Here is a 16,229-nt window from a genome sequence, read left to right as displayed (position 1 = left end):
ATCAGTGGCTGCAAAGAGGAGGAGGTAGCTGAGGTAATATTAGCCATGGTCCACTGACATGGAGAGAGATGGGGGGGAGGGGAAGGAGAGGGGTGGAGTGTAGTAAGGAAGGGAGGGGAGAAAGAGGGAGGGGGGAGAGAAAGAGGGAGGGGGGAGAGAAAGAGGGAGGAACAGGGAGAAAAAAAAAGTGGGAACAAACAGTAAAAAGACAAACATGCTAAAAATGTGCATGTTGACACCACACACAATTTCTCTTTTACAGATGTTCAACAAACAAACAAACAGAAGAAAAACTCAGAACAGAAACCCAACATGCCAGAGCAAGATCAGTGGAGCACGACACTCTTTCACTCTTCCCTTTCCTGCGTTGTGTCTTTCCCCCTCACTGTCCTCCTGATGTCAATCCCACGCTACGCCATCGGCTTATACATTTACATTACATTTACATTTAGTAGACGCTCTTATCCAGAGCGACTTACAGTAAGTACAGGGACATTCTCCCCGAGGCAAGTAGGGTGAAGTGCCTTGCCCAAGGACACAACGTCATTTTGCACAGCCGGGAATCAAACCAACAACCTTCTGATTAATAGCCCGACTCCCTAACCGCTCAGCCACCTGACTCCCTTTGACTGCGTTCTCACGGCTGCGTTCCATTCAGCAGCCCGCCACCCATCTCCTCCTCCTTCCTCTCTGACAGTCATCAGAGACAGCTTCATCCCATTTCACACTCATCCCTTCTCTCATCCCTTCTCCCACCTGGTTCACCTCCCTGACCTGCAGGAACGCCGCGGGGGAAAGTGGCCCCCTGGTTTCCACCAGGCAGATCTGTGACTGTCTCAGAGGAGTGGAAGAGGGAGCGAAGGAAGGAATTAAGGAAGGAAGGAAGGAAGGAAAAAAGGAAGGTTGCATTTCAGGAGAATTGGAACGGGGCCTTTGTCTGATCACTGTAACTGGGAAATGAACCAGGAGGAGATTTCAGTCGAGGTAGCTGGTCTTTGACCAGCACGTCCCCTCATCATAACCTGACCTTCCTTCTTAGGGGGCGGGGCACCCACTCATCTGAGAGCAGACATTAGGGACGGACTTTAGCTCTGGCCATGGCAGAGAGGGGAGGAGTCAGAGGGTATATTACCATGATGGTAGTCACAACAACTGTCCTGTTCTCCATCGGTGTGCTTTCATTGGACAGCAGCGGCTCATTCTGGACCAATACCAGCTTGTCGATATCGTTCCAGTAGCCAATCTGAGCAAAGAAGAGAGTCAGGGAGAGGGGGTTAGAGGTGTGTTGTCTTACTTTAAACAGGAAGTGTTTCCCAGCAGGTGTGTGGTCATATTTTAAACAGGAAGTGTTTCCCAGCAGGTGTGTGTGTGGTCATATTGTAAACAGGAAGTGTTTCCCAGCAGGTGTGTGTGTGGTCATATTGTAAACAGGAAGTGTTTCCCAGCAGGTGTGTGTGTGTGGTCAGGGTTTGGTGGATAGTAGGTTGGTACCTTGCGTGGTCCATTGCTCTTCAGTTCAAACACATCCATAGTGTAGTTGACTCGTCGACCATAGTGGTCAAACTGGACGTTTCCTGTTAGTCCCTGGATACGAACCTGGACACACAGATGTCAACATGTTGGAGCAGAGCCCAGATGTGTATCTAGTCTTATCATACATTAGTGTTGTTCATATATTTTTGGGGGGACAAACCAATGAAACACAGGCACAGCTGTAATCTAGATAAGTGTAACCATGCATACACAAAGTGCTGTGATGACCTCTGACCTGTTTGAGAGTGCGTTCCATGTCGATGCCCTGGTGCCAGGGAGCAGCTGGATTGGCCAGACAGTCGCCGGCGTTTCCCCGACGCGAGATGTCGATCTTCTGGCGCCTAAGGTTCCGGAACGCCTCCGCCATCACCAGCACGCCGTCATACGTCAGCGAGGAGGTGTACTGAGGACAGGAAACAGGAAACACAAGATCAGCCGCTCTACGCCTCTGGGGTCAAATGGCTGAGTGGTTAGGGAGTCGGGCTATTAATCAGAAGGTCGCCCAGGGTTTCCCGCAGTACTTTACATTTAAGGCGTCCGCCTAAGCAACACACGCCTGCCGCCTTAACTACGGAGTCCACCCCCCCAAAAAAACTATTTTGCGATATCCGCCGTTGTCCTGTTTTCTCCCTTCCATTCCAAACCGTGACCAACGCCAGACTCCCTCCTCTGCAGAACGCATTAGTCTATCCCCCCCCCCCCCGCATTAGTCTATCGTACACACTAGCCCCCCCCCCCCCCGCATTAGTCTATCGTACACACTAGCCCCCCCCCCCCCGCATTAGTCTATCCCCCCCCGCATTAGTCTATCCCCCCCCCCCCCCGCATTAGTCTATCCCCCCCCGCATTAGTCTATCCCCCCCCCCCCCGCATTAGTCTATCCCCCCCCCCCCCGCATTAGTCTATCGTACACACTAGCCCCCCCCCCCCCCGCATTAGTCTATCCCCCCCCCCCCCGCATTAGTCTATCGTACACACTAGCCCCCCCCCCCCCCCGCATTAGTCTATCCCCCCCCCCCCGCATTAGTCTATCCCCCCCCCCGCATTAGTCTATCCCCCCCCCCCCGCATTAGTCTATCGTACACACTAGCCCCCCCCCCCCCCCCGCATTAGTCTATCCCCCCCCCGCATTAGTCTATCCCCCCCCGCATTAGTCTATCCCCCCCCCCCGCATTAGTCTATCGTACACACTAGCCCCCCCCCCACCCTACCACCTTAACTAACACATTTTCTGCAGGAAACCCTGTCGCCGGTTCGATTCCCAGCCGTGCAAATTGTCGTTGTGTCCTTGACCAAGGCACTTAACCCTACCTGCCTCGGGGGGGAATGTCCCTGTACTTACTGTAAGTCGCTCTGGATAAGAGCGTCTGCTAAATGACTAAATGTAAACCCCAATCAGGGGCTGAGAGTGATTCTCAACAGAGGACAACATCCCGTCATTAAAAATCGCTCCTTAACCCAAGATACAAATGAGTCGACAAGATAACTAGGCGCACAAAACAAAGAGCTATCAGGGTGAGGTCTACAAGAGACTGATTTGTAGCGGTTAGATAAGGCAGCGCGAGCAAGAATGAGTGAGTACCCGGGCGTCCTGTGTGACACTTTGATTATAGGTAACACACTGGGACATGGAGTGACTCAAACACTCCGCTGGGAGCCTTCTCATCAACACACACACACACACACACAAGAACAAAAACACACAGATGCTGCGCTTGCAAAATAACAGACACACACAACACACGCACGCACACACAAACAAAACCCACACATAGACGTGTGGCTCCAGAGGCCGTCAGACACCCAGCAGGAAGCCTTCATATCGTGAAACACATGGATGGAGAACTGAGGAGAAGCTGAGAGAGAAGTGGAGGGAGGAAGAATGACACACACAGGGGAGTCATCTCTACAGGTGTCTCTCTCTCTCTGTCTCTCTCTCTCTATCTGTCTCTCTCTCTGACGTCTCTCTCTCTCTCTCTCTCTCTCTCTCTCTCTCTCTCTCTGTCTCTCTCTCTCTGACGTCTCTCTCTCTCTCTCTCTCTCTCTCTCTCTCTCTCTCTCTCTCTCTGTCTCTCTCTCTCTCTCTCTCTCTGTCTCTGACGTCTCTCTCTCTCTCTCTCTCTCTGTCTCTGACGTCTCTCTCTGTCTGTCTGTCTCTCTCTGTCTTTCTGACATCTCTCTCTCTCTCTTTCTCTCTGACATCTCTCTCTGTCTGTCTCTCTCTCTCTCTGCCTTTCTGACATCTCTTTCTTTTCTCACTCACAGAGAGAGGTTTTGCGTTGGGAACAACCATGTCGTATTTTATCTCTGCTTCATCTTTTGAAGACTTTTTGCAGGAGAGTAAAGCTGTGTTCAGGACAGGTCTGGCTTTGTCTCTGCTAGAAGGCAGAACAACAGACTCTCTGTCCCCCTGAGGTGATTCCCTTTGTTTCAAACACAGAGGGGGTGTTAGTCTGTGGAAACTCGGTCTTTGTTGGTATCTTGTTCATGGAATAAAATGTCTTACCTCTAACCTCTGCTGAGAAACTGTCCTTCCAACAGCTGACATTTACAAACATAAACACAAATGTACACATAGGTACACACACACACATACTGTAGACACACACACACACACTAGGTATACTCTGCCAAGGACAACAGACAGATCGACCTGTCATGTTGTAATGATTTTTTTGCATGAATATGAAAACGCTGATGGCCAATTAACATGAATATGATGGTGAAAAATGTCATGACACATCAGGGCTATTTATCCTAGACAAACTGAGAGACAGAGTGTGTGAGGGGAAAGGGAGAGAGAAAGAAAGAAAATGAGAGGGAATGAAAAGAAAATGAGAGGGAATGAAAGAGAATGAGAGAACATTGAAGCTCTCTCTTTCTGTCGCAGCACACAGGGAATGGTAGAGTGACTGAGCGAGAAGAGAGGAGAGAGAGTGAGTCATAGAAGGATGCTGCCTGCCGTCCAGGGCTGATGTATTTTTAATGCAGAATGGACATATTTACAGTTAATACATGCACCAGGCACCACCTGCTGATGGACACTCGATATCAAGCCAATTGAGAAAGGCAGGGAGAAAAGGAGGGAGGCAGATAGAGAGACGGAGGGAGGACAAGACTGGCTGACTAACTAACTCGGGGATCAGATGGCTGAGCGGTTAAGGAGTCGGGCTAGTAATCAGAAGGTCGCTGGTTCAATTCCTGGCCGTGTCAAATGACGTTGTGTCCTTGGGCAAGGCACTTCACCCTACTTGCCTCGGGGGAATGTCCCTGTACTTACTGTAAGTCGCTCTGGATAAGAGCGTCTGCTAAAATGACTAAATGTAAATGTAACTGACTGGCAGCCGGACTAACGAAAGGATTGACTGATTGACTGATGGACTGATTGGCTGACTGGCTGATTGGTTGGCTGACTGGTTGGCTGGCTGACCAGGACAGCAGAGGGGGCAGCATAGACAGGGGGATCTCCCTGTTCATCTGTGACCTGTCACACTGTGATTGGCTGGATTTCTCACGCTGCCTTAGAGAGTTACACTCTGATTGGCTGAACAGCTGTTCATGGTGTAACCTGCCACACTCCAATTGGCTAAATGAGTTTAACAAGACGAGACCCATATTTGTGTGTGTACCTTGGGTGGACTGTCCGAGCCTGGGTACTCTCTCTGGTCCAGCTTGTTCCAGCGTGTCATCAGCTTGATGACGATGGCCTTGCTGAAGTCCACCAGCTGGAAGCCAGTCACATTGGCCCCGCCATGCATGAACCTCTCCAGGGAGATGTCCTTAAACCCCTGGATGGAGGGAGAGAGACAGAGAAAGACAGAGAAAGACAGAGACGGAGAGAGAGACAGAGAGAGACAGAGAGAAAGAGAGAGACTGTGTGTGAGCAGGAGATGAGAGGCAGTTGAACTACTCGTGACTCCTGCTACTCTAACACACTCTCCTGGGAGAGCGACTCAGTCACACCACCTGCTTGCACTCTGCCTTGTTAGGAGAGAACAGCACTTCCCTCAACTACTGTTCCTCCACAACTACAAATCCCATTCAGAACAACTCCCAGTCAGGACTACAACCCCTCATCCGGACTACAAATCCCATTCAGAAAAACTCCCAGACAGGACTACAACCCCTCATCAGGACTACAAATCCCATTCAGAACAACTCCCAGTCAGGACTACAACCCCTCATCAAGACTACACATCCTATAATGGAGTGTGATCCACACGGATGTCTAAAAGCTGTGGAGCGTGTGGTCTGCTGATCTGTGCATTGAGGAAGAGATGGACGCAACACTCACCAGGTTGGCTAGGATGTAGTGGTAGCCTTTGACGTGTTTACCCACACTGACCGCCTGGAAGGGGAGGGAGGGAGGGAGGGAGGGAGGGGGAGCATCAATTAATTAATTGCTACAAAGTTCTTAAACGTGCTACAGTTTGATATTGCATGTGTCTGGGCCCAGAGAACATCAGCATGGACTGAGAGGAAAGGTGGTGTGGAACGTAACGGATGTGTCCCCATTTTCTCAAACACACACAAATGCACACACAGAGACACGCGCACACACACACACACACACACACACTGACGGCAGCTGGCAGGAGGTGGGAATGACTAGACAAACAGAGCAGTCTCTGTCTGGGTATGGATGCCAACCGTGGCATGCCAGTCCTACTGAGCCAAATGAGTGTGTGTGTGTGTGTGTGGGGGGGTGTGTGTGGGGGTATGTGTGTGTGTGGGGGGGTGTGTGTGGGGGTGTGTGTGGGGTGGGTGGGCGTTTGGCCTCAAAGATAGATTTGCAGCTGGTTTGTGAGAGTGTAGGTGTGTGTTTGATTGTGTGTGTTTGTGTCTGCAGGTGTGTGTGAGAGTATGTGTCTGAGCTGTTGACAGAATTGGAAACGTGGGCAGAGGAAGTGATGACAGATGGTTGACCAATGGGACGTTTTCCTCGGACATGGGCTCAAAGGTCACTTTGGCTGGGAAGAGGCATGCACAAACACAAACAGCACAGACACACTCCCAGACGTACACACACACACACACGCATCTGTTGCACCTCTCAGAGTTACAGTCTGGTCTTTTGCTGACAGGCTCAGCGTGGGGAAGTAATGTGAGGAGACAAGTGGATGTTTATGTGTGTGTGTGTGTGTGTGTGTTGTCATCATGCAGCCTCACCTGTTCTAGAATGCTCTGCAGTCTCTCCGGCTCCAGGTCGATGACATACTTCCTCTCCTGCCGGCGGTCCAGGTCCTCCAGCAGACGACGGTATGCCGCCTCGTTAAAGCTCTCCACACAGATGGCGCTCACCTACACACACACACACACACATGCACAACACACACACATGCACAACACACACACATGCACAACACACACACACACACATGCACAACACACACACACACACACACACATGCACAACACACACACACACATGCACAACACACACACACACATGTACAACGCACACACACACACACACACACATGCACAACACACACACAGATGCACAACACACACAGAAGAGATGGAATGTGTGTGTTAGGAGTCAGATGGCTGAGCGGTTAGGGAAACGGGCTAATAATCAGAAGGTTGCCGGTTCAATTCCCAACCATGCAAAATGACGTTGTCCGTGCCCTACTTACTGTAAGTCGCTCATCTGCTAAATGACTAAATGTTTGTTGGCACTGCAGATAATGTTTGTTTTTTCATGTATGTGTTTGTGTGTGTGATTAATTATCGCTGTGAGTTTGTGTGTGTTATTACGTTTTGATGTGAGTGTGTGCGTGTTGACAGCGTTCCTCACCTGCCAGCCATTCTGCCCTGCTCGTTCCATGATGGCCTGCAGGATGGCGTAACCTAGGCAACAAGGTAGACAGCAAGACAGACACACAGACAGGTGCTGATGTCAACATCGTGATGACATAATTTGATGTCAGGTTGTCAACACCATCGATATATATAAAGGGTAGATGTCTCATCAGCGTTGCCGGACAACGGAGTCGACTTTTTAAATGACCATAACTTGCTCAATTTTCAACCGATTTTGAAACGGTTTGGTTTGTTATCAACGTCAGAGATGTCGTTATGCCACTGCATACTTCTATTCTATTTTTAAATAAATACCATAATTATTCATAAGTATGCAGTGGCATAACGGCATCTCTGACGTTGATAACAAACCAAACCGTTTCAAAATCGGTTGAAAATTGAGCAAGTTATGGTCATTTAAAAAGTACATGTATCATCGACACATTGTTATGGGTGAGCGAGTTGACTGTAGCAAGATGGCCGCCATGTGCGGACGTTCTAGACTCCGCCGTACAACATCTAGTCTTTATATATATCTATGGTCAGCACAGTCCATCTCACACTGAAGGGTCAGCACCAGAGATACTGCAGAGAAACATCTGAGTTTACATTTGAATCTGACATTGTATCGAAATAATATCTGATTATCTCAGACATATAACATAGTATATATCTATATATAAACACAATATAATTTTGTAGATATATCTGTTTTCATTGTTTGAATCAATGGATTAAGTATATCTCCATTAGAGGAAAACATGACGTTTTTGGACATGGAATTTTATAATTTCCATCTAAATGGTAGACTGCAGACTTTAAGCAGTGTTGCTGCAGCAGATCCATTTGTTATGTTGACCAAAGGCTGGCCTCTGCACTGCTTTAACTATAACACAAACAGTTATTACCCTTGGCAACTACATAGTTGTGTGTGTGTGTGTGTGTGTGTGTGCGTGTGTGTGTGTGTGTGTGTGTGTGTGTGTGCGTGTGTGTGTGTCTCTCCACCCTGCCAGCCTAAAACTGGTCACACTCCTACTTCACATTTTCCACTACATTACCAACTGCAGCGCCTGATGGGAGACAATAATGACATGGCCTGGCCTTGGCCAATCACGGGTGAGCGAAGCAGAAACTACAGCCCAGACAAGTTCAGTCCCAGACAGATAGGGAGAACAGAGGGCGCACACACACACACACACACACACACACACACACTAGTGCCCCAGAAGCCCAGATGAGACAGACTCAGACCCTGACATGAGGACTTAGAGATGAACCGAGTAAGAGTTCCGTGCTGAGCGTTCCCATGACGATGGTCTGGAGCCAAGGGCATCAGCTGTGCCCGCTCGACTGACACACAATGCATCATGGGAATGTCAAAGGACAGAGTTGAACCTTAATCGGGGTCGGAATGTAACTTCTCTCCTTTTTATGTGTCTCTCACACACACACACACACACACACTCACCCCTGTCGGTGTCGTAGAGGAAGACGAAGCGATTCCAGTCGTAGTGGTCGAGCAGGGACAACAGGGCCCCGCGGATGGAAGGGCGGAGCTGCAGGGTGAACTGGGCTTCGCCCTCGGTGGGGAAGCTGGGCGTGATCAGGGAGATGTGCAGCGCGCTGCAGAAGGACGTCAGGGTGTTGACCGAGCGCTTGTCGTACAGGCCGAAGATGGCGAAGACGCCGCGGGAATACTGGGAACAGACTGGGAGGGGGGAGGGGTGTGTGTGTGTGTGCAGGGGGCGGAGGGATGGGGGAGAGAGAAGAGGGAGGGGGAGGACAGAATGGTTAGTGACATACTTTCCTGTATAAATATTATATTAATACTACAAGTGCACCGAGCGTGAACGAGGGAGGAGGAGGAGAGAAGAGATGGGGGGGAAGATGCTCATTATGTGTCCACACAGTGGAATGTTCTGGAAATGTGTCAGACATTTTAACGACTGGATGCTTCGGATTGTTCTAGTGCCGTCCTTCGCACTAGCAACACCGCTAATTAGCACAACAAATTACAGAGAGTGTGTGTGTGTGTGTGTGTCGTGTGTGTGTGTGTGTGTGTGTTTGAGAGAGCGAGAGACAGAGAAAAGGTAGAAGGAGGAGAGGGATAGAGAGAGAGAATGTTATGAGTAGGACTTGCTTGTCAACAAAGCTGATAAAACGCAGCCAATAAATATTGAAGAGGTTTTTCAATATTACATGAGCTGCTTGTAACTTTTAGGCTCTTTAGCAACAACAGTCTATAATTTTCCTAATCACCAGCAGACACTAAAATCACGTCTTACTTAGATTTTCGGTCTCCTAACTCTCTTGTGATGCTAACTGAATACAACACAAACTACACCCCCCAAAAACAAGAGAGAGAGAGAGAGAGAGAGAGAGAGAGAGAGAGAGAGAGAGAGAGAGAGAGAGAAAGAGAGATAGAGAGAAAGAAAGAGAGATAGAGAGAAAGAGAGAGAGAGATAGAGAGAAAGAGAGAGAGAGCTGTACTGAACATGTCTCTACTCACATTGTGTCTGTCAGTCTCCCACAGCTGTGGTGAGAAAACACACACACACGCACACACACACACACAGGCACACACACAGGCACACTTACAGCTCTCTCTCTAAGAATCCGGGAGAAGAGTTTTGTTTGTTGTCGAGTGCAGGAGTCGTCCTATTCCTGGAACAGAACCCACTCCCAGTCTTCTGATACTGAGCAAGCTGCACCACTGGAAGCTGCTTTCCTGACAAGTGCCACATCAAACACACACTTCCTCCTTTCCTCTCTCTCTCTCTCTCTCTCTCTCTCTCTCTCTCTCTCTCTCTCTCTCTCTCTCTCTCTCTCTCTCTCTCTCTCTCTCTCTCTCTCTCTCTCTCTCTCTCTCTCTCTCTCTCTCTCTCTCTCTCTCTCTCTCTCTCTCTCTATCTCACTCCTTTCAGACAGGTGTCTTTTTAAAGCAGAACGCGTCACTCGCCCCGACCACTTTGCACTGTAGTAAACAGAGGAGGAATCCAGAGCTCTAAACAGCCGTCTCTCTCTCTCTACCACTCAATCTCTCTCTTACACACACACACACACATGAACTAACACGCACACATGCACAGTCTCTGTCTCTCTTCTCTCTCCCCTCTCTCCCTTCTTCTCTCTCAGTTTTCTCTCTCTCTGTTTCTTTCTTTCTCTCTCTTTCAAGGGACTAAAAGTAATTCCATTATCAGTGGTAAGCCTCTGAGCTGTAAACAGAGAGAGAGGCAGCAATTGTTCATAAAATGTAAACAAACTGCGGATTCTCTACAGCGAACACAAAACCGAACGTGAAGACAATGGATGGTTGCTGAGGCCTCATCAACTCTCTTTAGTTAGCTTGCTGTCTCTCAGGTTAGGAGGGAAAATTGTTCTCTCTCCCCCTCCCTCTCCCTCTCTCTCTCTCCCTCTCTCCTCCTCCTCCTGCTGTGCTGTGTTTTCTCGGGCTGCCTGCCAGCCGCAGGCGTCATAATAAAATGTCTGCTAAACTTCTTTCATAAAACATTAACGAGGAGAGAGAGGGGAACGGTGTGATGCATCATCACCACAGTTAAACCATGGACCACCACAGCCCCACCGAGACCTGCTCACCACCTCTCTCTCTCTTTGTCTCTCGTACACACACACACGTCACACACACTCATGTAATAACTTATTTTGCCGTCTTGCAGATACAAGAAGCAGCTTTACTCATCAAACCAACCAACCAACCAACCCTTCATTCGTCAAACCAATCAACCATCTACAGTATCACTCCATCCGTCCATGTATCCATCCATGCATCCATCCATGCATCCATCCATGCATCCATCCATGCATCCATCCATGCATCCATCCATGCATCCATCCCTCAAAACGCACACTGTTACTGTTACTGTTACTGTGAGTTACTGTGACACACAGTCACAGTAACCTGCCCTCTACACCTCCCTCCCTCCCCCCCTCCCTCCCTCCCTCCCTCCCTCCCCCCTCCCTCCCTCCCTCCCTCCCTCCCTCCCTCCCCCCCTCCCTCCCTCCCTCCCTCCCTCCCTCCCCCCCTCCCTCCCTCCCTCCCTCCCTCCCCCCCTCCCTCCCTCCCTCCCCCCCTCCCTCCCTCCCCCCCTCCCTCCCTCCCTCCCTCCCTCCCCCCCTCCCTCCCCCCCTCCCTCCCTCCCTCCCTCCCTCCCTCTCTCCCCAGGCTGTAGGACTGCTCTGACAGCAGTGTGTTGTCTTTCATCAGCACACCGTCTGGAGTGACTGTGTGCTGGGGGATCGATGCTTCACACCAGACGGAAGGTCGCAGCATGGATTGAACATCATGGGATTTAATAACCATCAATAGATCGCTGCGTAATACTGTCCTCACAAGACACAAGTTTATAAACAAGGCTGTGATTACAATAAGGATTATCAGTAATTTGATAATGAATGAGGGCCGTGACTCCGTGTGTATGTGCTGTTCTTGACTGCAGTGTGTGTGTGTGTGTTCTAGATTGAGTCTTTGTGTAGACAGTGACTAAGGGAGCCTCAGTCAGAGGACTGGGTGTGTTTGTGGCCTAGCAGTGAATGAATCCATCTATTCATCTCTCTTACACTACCACTCTCTCTCGCGCTACCCCTCTCTCTCTCGCTGTCTGTGTCTCCTTCCGACACACAACAGACTCAAGCTGAGATAAAGAGGAAGGCACGCCCCCCCCTTGCTCTCAGAGCGAGGAGGAGAGAGGAGGGGGAGGGAGGAGGACAAACGAGGGAGGAGAGGGCAAGAGTAGAATCCAAAAGACCGGCGGGTTTCTGACAGTGATGAGACAACACGCCATCCTGCCAAAGAGGCTCTTCCTCCCCTCCTCCCTCCTCCCCCTCTTCCTTCCTTCCCTCCTTCCTCCTCCCCTCCTCCCTCCCTCCTTCCCCTCCTCCTCCCCTCCTCCCTCCTTCCCCCCTTCCTCCTCCCCTCCTCCCTCCTTCCCCTCTTCCTCCTCCCTCCCTCCCCCCTCCTCCCTCCCCCCTCCTCCCCATCTCTCTCTGCCCCGTACCCCTCCTCTCTCTCTCCCTGTCTCCTCGCCCGGAGCCTACACCTGTCTCTGTGATTGGCAGGGCTACCCGGCAGGGTAAAAGAGAGGGCGAGGGAGCAAGGAAGAAGTGGAAATGGGTCCTTAAATGCCCCTGCAGCTGTGTGTGTGTGTGTGTGTGTATGTGTGTGTGTGTGTGTGTGTATGAGCGCCTGTGTGTGTGTGTGTATGTGTGTGTATGAGCGCCTGTGTGTGCGCCTGTGTGTGTGCGTATGTGTGTGTGTGTGCGTCTTCCTTCTATTTGTGTGCCTTTTTAAGAGATTCTAAAAATGCAATTGCTGCTCCCCATTAATCCAGATGCTGGTACGTTGTGCTGATGAGATATACTACCTTATGACACACACACATACACCCAGCTGCTTCTGAGAGTTTGTACACCACATGTCAGTGCTGATTACCAGAGTCAAAGGTCACTGGCTGTGGGAGAGAAGCATCCTGGGTAAACTGCTAGACTCTCGCACTCTTTTATTCTCTTTGATTGCTGCTCTCCTCCTCCCTGCACCTGTTTCCTTGCTCCCTTAACCCTTTTCAATCTGTTCTTCTCATTCTTTCCCCCCTGTGACACACACACACGCACAAGCACACGCACACACACGCACACTAACACATCACGTTTCAGAAGCTTAGACAACCCAAGGTCGTCATCGTCTTACAGGCTGGAAACCATCGACTCTGAAGGAGTACCTTAGACACACACACACACACATATATACTGTACATACACACACATATATACACACGCACACACTATATTTCATGCCACCACAAAACCTTCCACATAACAGACGTCAGCGTCTCAAGGATTTTTCACTGAGACTAGCACAGAAGATTCTCATTCACCTTCCCGCACACAACAGCAAACATCCCATAATGCCACCGTTGCCAGGAACATCCTGCCACAGTACATTTACATTTAGTCATTTAGCAGACGCTCTTATCCAGAGCTACTTACAGTAAGTACAGGGACATTTTCCCCGAGGCAAGTAGGGTGAAGTGCCTTGCCCAAGGACACAACGTAATTTGCACGGCCGGGAATCGAACTGGCAACCTTCAGATTACTAGCCCGCTTCCTTCACCGCTCAGCCACCTGACGCCCCACAGTATGCAAGGCCATTTGTCCCTGCAGAGAAACCTTCTCTTTTGTATCTCCTCACCACTGACATCCACCTGTCAACCAGGAGGGAGATGATTATCTCTGATCATGTGCTGTAAACTGTACTGCTTACACTACCCCCCAGAGGCACACACACGTCCATAAAACTGGCCTAATCTGTGTGTGTGACAGTGGTCGTCTGTTTTCTTTAGTCATCTTTAAACACTGATAACTGCCTTAGAACCCCCTGTGGGCCTGTCCAGAATACATGCACACACACACACACGCTTGCACACACTCACACGGACACACATGCACACACACACACACACGCTTGCACACACTCACACGGACACACACGGACACACACACACAGGCAGACAACAAGTCATTCATCACAGACGGGGAGACAGAGGGGGGAGGAAAGTAGGATGGAGGAGGGGACGGCTCGCACTCTATCAGAATGTGTATCCCTTCCTTCTTCACTCACCCCTCCCCTCCCCCCCCTCACCCCCTCAACCCTCCCCCCCCACCCCCTCTCACCCCTCCCCCCTCACCCCTCCCCCCCACCCCCCCTCACCCCTCCCCTCCCCCCTCCCCTCCCCCCCCCTCACCCCCTCACCCCTCCCCTCCCCCCCTCACCCCCCTCACCCCTCCCCCCACCTCTCCCTCGCTCCTTCTCTGAACGATAAATTGTACAAGCTTTGAGCCAGGCTGCAAGCTCAATATGAACACATACTCTCTTCCTCTCTCCTTACAATCTCTCTCTCTTTCTCTCCCTCTCTTGATACGTTTTCTTCCTCCACAATCTGTTTCTCCTCCTCTCTGGATGGTGTAGCAAGAGATGGGCAGAACAGAGCTAATGAGAGGAAGACATGGAGAAAGAAAGAGAGACAGAGGAGACAGAGAGACAGGCAGAGAGACAGGCAGAGAGACAGGCAGAGAGGCAGGCAGAGAGACAGGCAGAGAGGCAGGCAGAGAGACAGGCAGAGAGACAGGCAGAGAGACAGGCAGAGAGGCAGGCAGAGAGACAGGCAGAGAGGCAGGCAGAGAGGCAGGCAGAGAGACAGGCAGAGAGACAGGCAGAGAGGCAGGCAGAGAGACAGGCAGAGAGGCAGGCAGAGAGACAGGCAGAGAGGCAGGCAGAGAGACAGGCAGAGAGACAGGCAGAGAGGCAGGCAGAGAGACAGGCAGAGAGACAGGCAGAGAGACAGGCAGAGAGGCAGGCAGAGAGACAGGCAGAGAGACAGGAGAGAGACAGGCAGAGAGACAGGCAGAGAGGCAGGCAGAGAGGCAGGCAGAGAGACAGGCAGAGAGGCAGGCAGAGAGGCAGGCAGAGAGGCAGGCAGAGAGAGAATGGATGAGAGAGGACTGGGGGGACTACAGGAAGGAGCAGCCTCAGATCATGTTCCAGCCAAGAGCAGCACCGGGGGAATGTGTGTGTCTGTGTTTGCGTCCCTGGTGTGTGTGTGTGTGTCCTTCCAGCTGACTACATCTACAGTGATTGAGTGTAACTACAGATAAACGGGCACAGTAGGGCTTGACCTGCGCCCCCCCTCCTCCCCTCCCCTCTCCATCTTCCCTCAGGCCTGCTCCTAGGTTCTGCCATGCATGCTGAGGTCACACAGGGCTGCCTCGTGTCCTCCACACACCTGACTCCTTGTCTCCATCATCCATCCTCCCTCCGTCTTTCTCGTCCTCCCACTCTCTCTCTCTCTCTCTCTCTCTCTCTCTCTCTCTCTCTCTCTCCTCTCTCTCTCTCTCTCTCTCTCTCTCTCTCTCTCTCTCTCTCTCTCTCTCTCTCTCTCTCTCTCCTCTCTCTCTCTCTCTCTCTCCTCTCTCTCTCTCTCTCTCTCTCTCTCCCACCGCCCCCATCTCTATCGCTTTCTCCCTTTCACATTCTTTGTGAAAGGGAGAAAGTCCTCTGTCTCTCTCTTCCTCGTTTTCATGTTCTCTCTCTCTCTCTCTCTCCCCATCTCTCTCTAACTCCTTCCCCCTCTGTCTCTTACTCCCTCCCCCCCCTCTCTCTCCTTCCCTCTCTCCGCTAGCTGCTGGCATCTCAGCAGTGTGATGGATGAAGCCTACAGCCTGGCATCGCTGCTCCCAGTATCCAGGTTCCACTGCACACTCAAACTACACCTGCATACATAACAACATATTCTGTCATACACTATTACACTTTAGCATACAACTTCACGACAATAATAATCCTGACACCCACATGGGTGAGAGTCTCCCCTTCTCCCTCTCCCTCTCCCTCTCCCTCTCCCTCTCCCTCTCCCTCCCTCTCCCTCTCTCTCCCTCTCTCTCCCTCTCTCCCCCTCTCTCTCTCTCTCTCTCTTTCTCTCAGACGGGGGTTCCAGGTGTTAATGAGCTCTCTGGACCTCCTGAGACCACACAGCGATGGCACATGAACCTGAGCGCTCTCTAGAGGGACACACGGTCACCACGGTCACAGTTAAACAAGTCTAAACCTCTCCTTAGACACAACCATATATGAAACACCTGTGGTTAACACCCCTGTGGTGGCACAGGGACCACGCACACACACTTCTGGTACAAAGTCATGAATGAGGGTTAGTGTGTAGGTGTGTGTGTTCCTGGGGCTAACGCTAGTAAGGTTCTTTATCACCAGAACAAGGAAGAGTTCTGTATACGGTCCTGGTAAACAAGTCTGCACATGACACACGTATGACACTATCAGATACCACGCTACGCCAACACACATGTTTTCTACACTACTGTTT

General features: G+C 50.8%; 2 protein-coding genes across 2 annotated transcripts in view; both read right to left on the bottom strand.

Moving 5' to 3' along the window:
- gria4a (glutamate receptor, ionotropic, AMPA 4a) overlaps positions 1-15,159 on the bottom strand; it is a 42,759-nt gene extending 27,600 nt beyond the window's left edge. The window contains exons 1-9 of the mRNA XM_062473511.1: positions 15,135-15,159; positions 8,807-9,046; positions 7,334-7,386; positions 6,703-6,834; positions 5,828-5,881; positions 5,163-5,321; positions 1,769-1,936; positions 1,492-1,596; positions 1,133-1,243 (exon numbers count right to left, since the gene is read on the bottom strand). Of these exons, the coding sequence (XP_062329495.1) occupies positions 1,133-1,243; positions 1,492-1,596; positions 1,769-1,936; positions 5,163-5,321; positions 5,828-5,881; positions 6,703-6,834; positions 7,334-7,386; positions 8,807-9,046; positions 15,135-15,159 (1,047 nt within the window). The remainder of the gene's footprint in view (positions 1-1,132; positions 1,244-1,491; positions 1,597-1,768; positions 1,937-5,162; positions 5,322-5,827; positions 5,882-6,702; positions 6,835-7,333; positions 7,387-8,806; positions 9,047-15,134) is intronic.
- Positions 15,160-15,828: 669 nt separating this feature from the next.
- Positions 15,829-16,229, bottom strand: part of dync2h1 (dynein cytoplasmic 2 heavy chain 1) — a 40,498-nt gene continuing 40,097 nt past the window's right edge. Inside the window, exon 69 of the mRNA XM_062473510.1 lies at positions 15,829-15,909. Within this exon, the coding sequence (XP_062329494.1) occupies positions 15,829-15,909 (81 nt within the window). The remainder of the gene's footprint in view (positions 15,910-16,229) is intronic.

This window comes from Osmerus eperlanus, chromosome 11 (genome assembly GCF_963692335.1).
Source record: "Osmerus eperlanus chromosome 11, fOsmEpe2.1, whole genome shotgun sequence".
Classification (NCBI taxonomy): domain Eukaryota; kingdom Metazoa; phylum Chordata; class Actinopteri; order Osmeriformes; family Osmeridae; genus Osmerus; species Osmerus eperlanus.
The sequence above is the reverse complement of the archived record's forward strand: the minus strand, read 5'-3'. Positions and strand labels throughout refer to the sequence as shown.